Raw genomic sequence first — 11,415 nt, forward strand, 5'->3', positions numbered from 1 at the left:
CCTCCTACTTGGCATTTGTGGCACCCCATCTTGTCCCCACTGCTGCCTCCTAAAAGTCAAGGGAAAGCCAGCTGTGTCCTGGGCTGCATCAAAAGAAGCATTAGCAGCAGGTCAAAGGAGGTGATTCTTCCCCTCTACTCTGCTCTTGTGAGACCCCACCTGGAGTACTGTGTTCAGATGTGGGGCCCCCAACATAAAAAAGACCTGGACCTGTTGGAGAGAGTCCAGAGGAGAGCCACAAAATTAATCAGAGGGCTGGAGCACCTCCCCTATGAGGACAGGCTGAAAGAGTTGGGGTTGTTCAGCCTGGAGAAGAGAAGGCTCCGAGGGGACCTAATAGCAGCCTTCCAGTACCTGAAGGGGGCTACAGGAGAGATGGGGAGGCACTCTTTATCAGGGAGTGTAGTGATAGGACAATGGGTAACGGGTATAAACTGAAAGAGGGCAGATTAAGATTAGACATTAGGAAGAAATTCTGCTGTGAGGGTGGTGAGACACTGGCACAGGTTGCCCAGAGAAGCTGTGGATGCCCCATCCCTGGAGGTGTTCAAGACCAGGCTGGATGAGGCTTTGAGCAACCTGGTCTAGTGGAGGGTGTCCCTGCCCATGGCAGGGGGGTTGGAACTCGATGATCTTTAAGGTCCTTTCCAATCCAAACCATTCTATTATTCTATGTCAACAAACTAGAAGAAGTCCAGATACTAAGGTGGCTGGGGAAGGAGCCAGACTCTTCTAAGAGGTGCACAATAAAAAAGTAAGAGGCTGTTCTCACAGGTTACAAGGAAAATTCTGATTGGATATGTGGAAGAAAATTCTTCCTACGAGGATGGATAAATACTGAGACAAGTGACCCAGAAATGTGTTCTTTTCTTCCCTCCTGTTAGCTCTCCCCCATGAAGTTTTTGCTCTTTGTATTTTTTTCCTGTGCAGTTTTACTGCTTTGCTGCATTTGGATGCCCCCTGGTGTCTGAGTTGAGACTCTTGTCATTAAGCAGTGTTTGTGGACAGCCCTCGTGGTCCAGCAGCGACACTGGTCTTTCAGTTCTCACCACATGATTGCTGAGGATGGAGATATTGGGAAGTCTATAAGGTCCAACACTGATGGGGGAAAAGGAGGAGATGTTTTAGGGATTGTTGCGGCACACGGATATGGGTAGCGTTTTTCAGTCTTTTTTTGCTCTCAGCATTAAAGTCAGCTTTTCTTAGTGATGTCTTTCTGCTGTCTGCATCCTCTACCAAAGGGAGGAAGGGAATAGAGGATCCCTTCTAAGGATAAAAGGAGTTATTTCCAGCTTCTGGCTTTACCACTATGATACAAGAGTGGTACCAGAATATCTCAAGAAGTGGAAATGTCATGTCTTCTGACACCTCTCAGTCTCAGACTTGGATTCTCAGGAGGTTCTTGGAGCTGCAGACATGTTTGAAGAGGACTGAGATGTGTAAGAATATGTAGGTGGGAATGGTTTTGTCACAATCGAGCCATGACTAAGTATATGGCACCTTTGTCACAGGAGCTATAAGATGTTCCATGCTATCTGCAACATTGTTTGTTATAATGTAGTTAATGGAGGTAGCCAGGTAATTCTGAATTTATGAAAAATAGAGTGAAGTAATAATGTTATCTTAGTTTTGTTGCCCTCATTGAAGTAGAAATTAAATCTGTGTAAAAGAGAAAGTATTATGATAAACTGAAGGAAGGGACTTTATAGTTATGATGTGACTGTTCTAATGCAAAATGTATGCTTCTATTTTAATGTATAGGTAAGCATAGTTATTATTTAATCTTAAATAACTGTCTTTTTGCTACAAGAGTATTAGGATCAAACCCAACAAAGCCAAAGAGGTTTCTTGTTTTTGACTGTTCTGACCCTTCAGGATTTATCAGCTTCTCTAACTGTTGTTCTGGACCAAGAGTGTTCTGGATGAAGTATACCAAATTCCACTGTTGTACCTGGATAATTACTTCTGCGTACAGATTTTGGCATTGTATCTTTTTATTGTTGATGTAATTCACTTGGTAGTTTCCTTCATAACTATAATAGCTAAGTGTTTGTATAGCTGCCTTTTAAAAATAATGTTCTTTGTGCAAAAACAAAAAAACCCCAAGGAAACGACACCTTGAAAAAACATCTTACAAGGTAAGACAAGTCCTCACACAGGTGTCATTTGTAGACTTAAGAGGTCAGGAGTATCTAAAAGAAAAATGCTGTTTGTGGTACATACAAAGAGCACATGTGTGCACTCAGATCATTCTGATTTGTTTTGTTTCCTTTTAGCAATTTTTGTTTGCCACAATAATTTAAATCACTATGTGTAGATAATTTTGAGTTAGGATCTCTCTTTTCACTGGGAAGAACTTTGGTGGGATTATTTGCCATGCTTTTCATGAGTACTGGATTGTTTTACTTTTTCAAATGTGTATCCAAATCTAGGATGTGCTGATGGAATTGTTGGAGCAGTGTGCTGATGGACTCTGGAAGGCAGAACGCTATGAACTCATTGCTGACATATATAAACTTATAATTCCCATTTATGAAAAACGGAGAGATTTTGAGGTACTGTATTCATCATAAGCAAATTTAAGCAAGAAAAAAAACCCCAATTTTTCTTAGCTGCATGACACATTGCACGTAACCGAACAAGAGTATTAAAATTGTGACTGAAATATCAGTGTATTGAAATTTTTTGTTTCATTTTAAATAATTGAATTTTTTTCTTTAAATAAATATAAATAATTTAAAATTAATCTTGCATATTGGCATCCTGATACAAGTGCTAAACCTATTACTACTGTTCAATAAAACTGTGGTTTTAGTTGTTAACTACAAGGACATCATTCATTGTTGTTTTAAGATAGCAAAGCTCTATGTTGTTCTTTTACTCCATGATTGTTTATTTTTAGAGGCTTGCTCATTTGTATGACACTCTTCATCGAGCATACAGTAAAGTAACGGAAGTTATGCATACAGGCAAGAGACTGCTGGGAACGTATTTCAGGGTAGCATTCTTTGGACAGGTGAGTATTATTTAACTTTAATGTCTGCTCTATGCAGTAAGAAAAACCTGAATTTATTTTACAAGGTATGCTATTTAATCACCTATATTGATACCATGACATAAAAAGCACAGGAAATGTAGTCTGTAAGAAATAATTAAACGCCATCAATAATTTAAAATGTTTATCAATTCCAATACAATTCTTCATTATTTTCCTCAGTAAATGTTTTGCTTTTTTTTCTTTTTCTTCTTTTATTTACTACCTTAAGGCAGCGGTAAGTTTACTATAATGTCAGTTCTTAACAATGTATTGACTTAATGTCTGTAGTGCTACAGCGTGGTTTGCAAGACTGCTTCTTAGATTGGCGTGCATTAATAGCCATTGCAGTTTAAAAAAATAACATTAGGTTCCATGCAGAGAACAAATCACTCTTTTCTATGCATCTATTGCATGCTTCGAACAAAAGTTCTGGCTGTGTATTGGACAGTTTCACATCCTCTGATATGTGTCTAGAATGCATATGTATCAGTATGGTATCGTGCAGTATCAAGTAATACACCTTCTACATGCATAGCCCAGTTGCTAGTTGTTCAGCTGAGCATGGAGAATTGTAAACTACTCTAAGCAGTATAACTTTACATGTATTCTGTTGTCTTTTATAACTTTATAGCAATACCAGTTTACAGACAGTGAAACAGATGTTGAGGTAATTACAGTAACTGCTTACAAAGCAAGCAATGCAGTAAAAACTACTGCATTTCACCTTAGTTTGATGTGGGTATTTTTGTCAATCTAGCCTGTGTTTATACATGATCTGTTGTGCTTTTCTATTTTGTCTGTTTCGTTTATGACAAAAATATTTATTTTCTGATTTTAAACATGAATTCAGACATGGCTTGTTGTTTTAATCCAATGAGCTGTTTCACTTTCCACGTGCTCTATATTGCACCTAGTTATGGTTTTAAAGCAAATGCATTGTGTAATTAAAATAAAGAAGTATATGCCAATATAGTACAACATAAGATCTTTACATAACTTAAATTTCATTTTCTGGAATTAATTTTTTATTACTGCACAAAGACATTTTTTCAGATTATTTTAATGTAAATCATTGCCAACATACTCACTTGTGAATCAGGTAGTCCTGTTGAGCAACAAGATTTCTGTTTTGGCAAGTGAAACAGTGCTGAAAGTTCACTTTTACTTAAAAGTGAAAAAAGTTATCTCAAAGGCTTGGCACACCATAAAATTACAACAAACCTTTAAAATTTTAACTGTGTGTTTCCATTATCTTTCACTCATTCTGCAGTAGATAATTACTTTTTTTTTATTTATTCTTTTAGGAAACCTTTTTTATTTAGATTTTAATTTCTCTTTATTTACATTTGCTTGAATCCTGATGTTAAATGTTTATATTTACTTTGAACCATACACATTATGTTCATCTTAATCATTGTCCTGTGTGTTTTTTTCCAAGATTTTGATTACTTCATTTTTTACAGGGTTTCTTTGAGGATGAAGATGGAAAGGAATATATCTATAAAGAGCCTAAACTCACGCCCCTTTCAGAAATTTCCCAAAGACTCCAAAAACTCTACTCTGACAAATTTGGATCTGAAAATGTCAAAATGATTCAGGATTCTGGCAAAGTATGATTTTTGTTCTCTCTAAAATATTCTATTAGTTTACCTCCTCTAATCCACTTGAAATACTGTTGGATCACTATCCGTTACTCATTTAGTTCACAAACGTGTCTTAAAACTCTGCTGGTTGAAGGGTATGGAGAAATATCCTCTACTAATAAGTTTAAGAACAACCAAAAAGATGAGTTTTCATAGTGTTACCTCTCAAAATAATAATTGTATCTTAGAAAAAATTTGGATTATGATCATATTCTGTGTTAACTTTAGCTATATTTCTTGCCAGTTCATTCACAGTCATGCTTTGCAAGTTCTTCACTTTCTGCACATTGAGAGCAGAGTCCAAACTTTGTTCTGAAATAAGAAACAGACCCTTCTTCTGAGAAAAGCACCATATGTAAATAACATTTTAATTCTATATCAATTGTTCTTGTTACCCTTTGCCTGTGTCTCTGAGGCTGTTCAACTTTATAAAGAAGCTGTTGAAAAAAAGATGCTCACATGAAGTCATCTGGTGAAACCTAGATTAGTCATGGGAAATGCTTTTCTTTGTAACTGAAGGCTCCAATACTGGTGAACTGAAGAGGACTACAGTATCCCATAGGCTGATAAGAACACATACTGCACAAGAGGGCCTCTGCATTCCTTTAATTCCTCAGCCAATTTTAAACTTTTGTTTGGCTTCACATTCATGGTGATTTTCTTCTATTGCAATTTCTTGTCTCTTCTGTTCCTTGTTTCTGTTACTAAGATTATAAAGTGATGGGCTTCTCAACCTGAATGTGCAGCAGTGGTGGACTTTTCAATATTCCTGCTCAAATTGGAATTTCAAAAAGAGAGGAGGATTTATGCAAAGGCTAAAGGTCATGCCATGGAAGGCAAGAGAATACAAATAATGATAATGTATGTGTTTGTCTGCATTTGTAGGGAACATTTTCTGTCAGCTCTATCAGAATGAGTACATAAATTACCATTTAAGTTCCAGTCCAATTAATCAAGCAGCATGCTCCAGTAAAAATGGATAACAGAAGGGAGACCTTAGCTCTGTTCCCAGTTTGCTCCAGGACTTACTTGGTGACTTCATGTGTGTATTTGCATTGTCATTTTTCACACTGAGTTCATAGAAGAGGCTCAGAGACAGGCAGAGTTAACATGAATGTTTGACCTCGGACTAAAATGGTAGACAAACTTTTAGAAAGATGCATGGGTTTAGAGTAACCTCCTTCTCTAATGATTGGGAGAATTTAAGAAAAAATAAACACTTGGTACTGGAGATTAGTTGCCACTTTTACCAAATTAAAGATCTGCCAGTCCATGAGGCTTTTACTTACCCAGTTCCAGAAACAAATTGAATAGTGAAGCCTTCAGTTTGACCTGCTTCCACCAGTATAATCTTTGGGACCTTCAAAGGGTGTCAGAGTTGGGACAGACAGGTTTTCATGTGTTTTCAGTAATTAACAGGTTAAGAGACCAAATTTAATTCCGAGTTCTATGACTACAGTTGAATCCACTTTATTCACAATGTATCTATTTGGGGGTTTTTTCATGTTTTTAAGGTAAATCCTAAGGATTTAGATTCCAAATATGCATATATTCAAGTTACACATGTAATTCCATACTTTGAAGAAAAAGAGTTGCAAGAAAGAAAAACAGATTTTGAAAGGACTCATAATATTCGTCGCTTTATGTTTGAGATGCCTTTTACTCAAGCTGGTAAAAGACAAGGAGGAGTAGAAGAACAGTGTAAGCGGCGGACTATTTTGACAGGTACTGACTGGATGGAAATTTCCTTTAAAAGAGAATTGCTCTTTTTTTTTTGTTTTTTATACTTAATTCTTGATGCTAGGTTCTTCTATATGTTGTATATTTTCTCAGGAAAAAAAAATCCTTTAGAAAGTTTCACACATGACTGTTGAAGATGACAAGAACTGCAAAGTATATCAAAATATTGTTAGACAAAACAATCTTTTAAACTGAGTATATACTTGGAAGTAACCCTCAAAAATGCGATATGCAAACACACTTTTAAATGACCATCCAAGAATACATGTATCATTGTGTGATTTCATAATCATTAAGTATTGGAGAAAGATCATAGTCAAATATGAGATTTTACTCTAGCTATTTGATTTTGCTGGGTTTTGGTTTGTGGGGTTTTTTTTGTTTTGGGTTTTTTTTTTAATAATGGAGTGTCTGCATCTCTCCCTTAACCCTTCCCCTTCCCTGTGCTCACCTCTCTGCTCTAAAACCTTGAAGAACAGTGGTATTATGCTTGCTGGTTTGGGTATGGGGTCTTTCAGCATTCTTTCAGTCTTTGGATGTGTAAAATGCAGCATTGATTCCTTTGACTAAAAGCACTAAAAGAGCCTGAAGGGCAGGTTCTGGTTTGATTTCCAGTCTCTGTTCCATTGTGACTTTGGTCTAATCACTGGGACAGTGAGTGCCCATCTATCTCCTCATAGGCTCAAACTTTAAAGATATATAGTTCACTGATAGAAAATGTTTTATTATACTTTTAAGGGAGATAATTAAAAGTTATGGTGTGTTTGGCAATGTTTTTATATAATGTGTAAATCTTAGTTTGTGAAATAAGTTGCGCTTTGGCTGTAAGCATTAATTCAAATGGTCTAATTCTGCTCTGTATGGGTTTTTCCATTTCACTTACTCAAAGTCCTTTATATTTATCAGCTAAAATACTTTTAATGTTTTTAGCCAAAACTGGGTTTTCACATTGGTTTCTTCAAGGGATAATCCTCAAGTAATTTTGGGGTTTTTTTTTCCTTAAGCTTCAAGAATTGTGAATCTCCAGTCTAGCTTTCCTTGTTCTTAGAAAAAGGCTGGTTTGTGTTTTGTCTCTGTTAAGTGTGAGCTTCTGTATCACTGCCTTAATATAGTGATAAAAACAACTTAAATAACTTTATAATGTCAGCTGTCCATAGCTAATAATTGTAAGGAAATAGAAAATACAGCTTTACTATTTTTGATTCTTCTCCTCTTTGAGATATATGGATTATAAGCAATTTTTACAGTTCTCATATGAATTAAGTTCCAATGCTTTATTTCTTCCTTATAATTAGTAGCATAATGACAATGATCTTTCTTTGCTGTAATACATGTAAAGCTATGCATATTTACATTTTCAATATTTTGTTTCCCTGTATGTTTGGTAATATTTATAATTATGTAATAAGTTACTCAATTGGTCAACTAATTATGACAAAATGAAATTTTAGCATTAAATTCTATCAAAACACAACTTATTCAAAATCCTTTTTCTGACTGTATTGAACTTGTTTCCATCCACAGCTATACATTGTTTCCCATATGTGAAAAAGCGCATTCCAGTAATGTACCAGCACCATACTGATTTAAACCCCATTGAAGTAGCCATTGACGAAATGAGTAAAAAAGTTGCAGAACTTAGGCAGCTTTGCTCTTCAGCTGAAGTAGATATGATTAAATTGCAGCTGAAGCTACAAGGAAGTGTCAGTGTTCAGGTAAGACCGTATACTTTGCCATTCAACTATTTAATTTGCTTCTGTCCCTGAGAAATTATGTAAGTAGCATTTTATCATCAGCTTCTATTCTGTATATTCAAGAATGTCCTAAATTAGAAATATGCTCACTGTTTGCAGTTATTTCCAAAATAGGAAAAGCAATAAAAGTATTTCATATAAACACTGATTATGGAAAGTTACATGAAAGGATTAAGATTCATCTCTACAGTTTATGGTGGCCTGAACCCCACAAGGTTTTGATGTAAAGCTGAAACTACTGTAAAATAATGACTGCCCATATGAGGATGAATGACCCTACTTTACCTAAATGTAGGTCTGCCCACAGTCATTATTGTTTTTGTGTTTTGGTAAGATCCCCATGGAGATGAAGAGGGAGTGCCAAAATATAGGAGGAGGGTAATAGCAGAAAATCTCACTTTTGGTTTGCCTAAGGCAAGCAAGAACTGAATGTGTGAAGAAACGATCAGATTCACTAAAATATGGTACATAGAGAAGGTGTAGCTTTTACAAATCAATATGGTAACGGTCTTAAGAATGCAGGGACAAAAGTGCTGCTCTATTATTTTTAACTGATTCAAATAAAAGGAACAGTAAACAGTCATCTGAAATGAACTGTTGTCATGTTGAAGATAAAAGAAAAAAACCCAGCAAGGTTCCCAGAATCAGGAAGATGTCAAGCTAGCGTTTGGGACAGAAGGGACGGGCTCTTACTGTTAATATAAAAGAATAATAGGGATGAGTCAGAAATCGTTGAATCTACTTTTCATTTCATTGCTATAATAGCGCAATTAAATTTCTGCTAATTATTACAGAATTTTCAGCTTGGAAGAGCATTTTCAGTAGATAAGCAGTCCAAACAGTAGTAGATTTAGGTAATTTTCCTGATTTTTCACACCTTGATTTCATGAACAGAGATAACAAATTGGCAACATCAGCAGTTACTTTGCCACATCATCAAAGTGGTTTCCTTGTGCCAGGACAGGTTCATACAGAGTGCTGTAGAGACCTCTCCGGCTCTTATGTTCCAACTCCAGCAGCTTTCTTATTTCATAAGTCCAGCTTTTTTTGAAATCAATATGTTCTAAGAAAAGCAAATCAGAAAGACATCTGTAGTACCTGTTATTGCTAAGATAATATGTTAGAGAACTGACTTTTATTTTGTAATTCTTGTTCTTTTTAGGTTAATGCTGGTCCATTAGCATATGCAAGAGCTTTCTTAGATGACACAAACACCAAAAGATATCCAGACAATAAAGTAAAGCTGCTAAAGGAAGTTTTTAGGTATGTTTTTTGGAGGGGGGAAAAAAAAAGACACTTTTTTTCAAGACTGATGTAAGACTTTTAAAAAAAACTTTTAACTTTTATAGTGTTTTATAGTGTTCTAACTGCATTAAAATCATACTTTAAGCTGGTGTTTTTAACCTTTGGGGTTTTGGATTCCTGATTGAGATCTTTTTTATTATTTTATCTAAATCAGGCAATTTGTTGAAGCTTGTGGCCATGCCCTAGGTGTAAATGAGAGACTTATAAAGGAAGATCAGTTGGAATATCAAGAAGAAATGAAAGCCAACTACAGAGAAATGGCAAAAGAGCTTTCTGAAATAATGCATGAACAAGTATGTGATGAAATTAAATACTGCGTTCAGAATGTAACTGTACTATGAACACACTAGAAAAAGTGTATGTAATGCTTTACATAAAAAGGTCTTTTTTTTTTCTATTGGAGTATATGCTTATTGTGGAATTGTGGGACTTCATGATTTTTTTTCTGTTCGTGAATTAAGTCATTAAGAAAGCAAATCTGGTTGGCATAAACCTGTTTTTTGGTCTGTTTGGTTGGTTGGTATGGTTTGGGGTTTTTTTTGTAGGAAACAAAGACTACCCTAAGGATAAACCAGATTTACTTATGTGAATATATATGCCATTTATACTTCATATGTGTCGTTACAGTGGTCTCTATTCAGTGACCGAGAAGGTTCATTTTAGTCTAGACTTCCTGGTAGTTGTAGGGGGATTTTATCTGCAAGCTTAGCCCTTTTTCTTTAGATTTTGGAAGTGTAAGCATTTACTTTTGCAACAATGAGTTAAACATCTTTCAAGAGGTATTCCAACACATTTTCTCGAGGGGAATCCACTACAGACAAGCTGAAGATACAGGAAAAGGAAAACCAGAACTCTTGTGGAGTGAGGTGTAGGACCTTGCATCTGTGATCTACAGTAGAGACATCTCCTGACTTCAGAGGCAAGGGTATTATTTCCAGAAGGACAGGAAGGGCTGAAAATTCATGCTTGATCCCTGCCATCTTCACATTTTTATTTGTCATATTTATCACTTCAGGTTTCTTTTCTTTCATCCGCTGTTATTTGTATAATCTTTTCCCAGAGCCGTAGAATGGCTTATCGTTCTTAGCCCTCAAGACTTGTATTTCTGGCCCACAAGAAATACCTGTGTTTTCTGATAATATTTTACCTTACAAATACTCGTCTATGAGGCTTCCTTACATGTATGACTGTAATAGAAACTTTTCTTAGTCTAGAACTCCAATGCATCCTAGTCTGCATACCTGACTGATACAAAGAGGAACTCTGAGTTTCTCTTGTTCATACAAAAACTGTAGGCTTTACTCAAAAATGAAATTGTACAGGAAAAGTCAAACTTGAGACCTACTTGAAGCGTTCAGCCTACCTGACATTTAAACGCTCTGTTAATCTTCCAGGTTTTTTTGCAGGATTGCGTCCTTTAGATGTACAGTGAGTTTACCCATTTACTATCTTTAAATTATTCTATTATTATCCAATAAATACTTGCTCAAAAAAACTAGTCAGCTTGTTGGTATAACAGCTCATCTGTAGGCTTATCTAAGAAAGATTTGCCTTTATTCTGTCCTTGCTCAGATCCAAAACTTTGATTATGATTTTTTTCTGTTCAAAAATGTGTCAAGCGTCTAAAGTTCACTTTGCACGCTTTCTTGTTCTCCATTATTTCCTGCTGTGGTTTTCTCGGGTACTGTGCTATGAGTAGCTCTTTGCTATGATATTGTTATGGTGAAGCACAAAAAGACAGCAAGCACATGGGCTTTTATGGTCATTCTCTTATTCTTTTGTTATACTTCCACAGGGAAAAGCTTACCACAAACCTAACTTTTTTTTAGCCACCAATGACAGAGAATATTATGAAAAAGGTTTGTAAGGAATGATACTATTTTGTCAGAATCTGTGTGTTGGGTTTTTTTAATAAAAACTTTATTTTATTAAATAA

At 35.7% G+C, this 11,415-nt stretch overlaps 1 protein-coding gene across 1 annotated transcript in view; it reads left to right on the forward strand.

Annotated features, from left to right (window-relative positions):
- LOC104472077 (dedicator of cytokinesis protein 9) overlaps positions 1–11,338 on the forward strand; it is a gene marked incomplete at both ends in the record, with an annotated part of 49,768 nt that extends 38,430 nt beyond the window's left edge. The window contains 10 exons of the mRNA XM_010087622.1: positions 2,433–2,555; positions 2,903–3,016; positions 3,267–3,272; positions 3,669–3,704; positions 4,501–4,647; positions 6,195–6,405; positions 7,945–8,135; positions 9,337–9,437; positions 9,634–9,772; positions 11,275–11,338. Of these exons, the coding sequence (XP_010085924.1) occupies positions 2,433–2,555; positions 2,903–3,016; positions 3,267–3,272; positions 3,669–3,704; positions 4,501–4,647; positions 6,195–6,405; positions 7,945–8,135; positions 9,337–9,437; positions 9,634–9,772; positions 11,275–11,338 (1,132 nt within the window). The remainder of the gene's footprint in view (positions 1–2,432; positions 2,556–2,902; positions 3,017–3,266; positions 3,273–3,668; positions 3,705–4,500; positions 4,648–6,194; positions 6,406–7,944; positions 8,136–9,336; positions 9,438–9,633; positions 9,773–11,274) is intronic.
- Between the last annotated feature and the right edge of the window lie 77 nt (positions 11,339–11,415).

This window comes from Pterocles gutturalis, unplaced genomic scaffold (assembly GCF_000699245.1).
Source record: "Pterocles gutturalis isolate BGI_N339 unplaced genomic scaffold, ASM69924v1 scaffold20421, whole genome shotgun sequence".
NCBI classification, from domain to species: Eukaryota; Metazoa; Chordata; class Aves; order Pterocliformes; family Pteroclidae; genus Pterocles; species Pterocles gutturalis.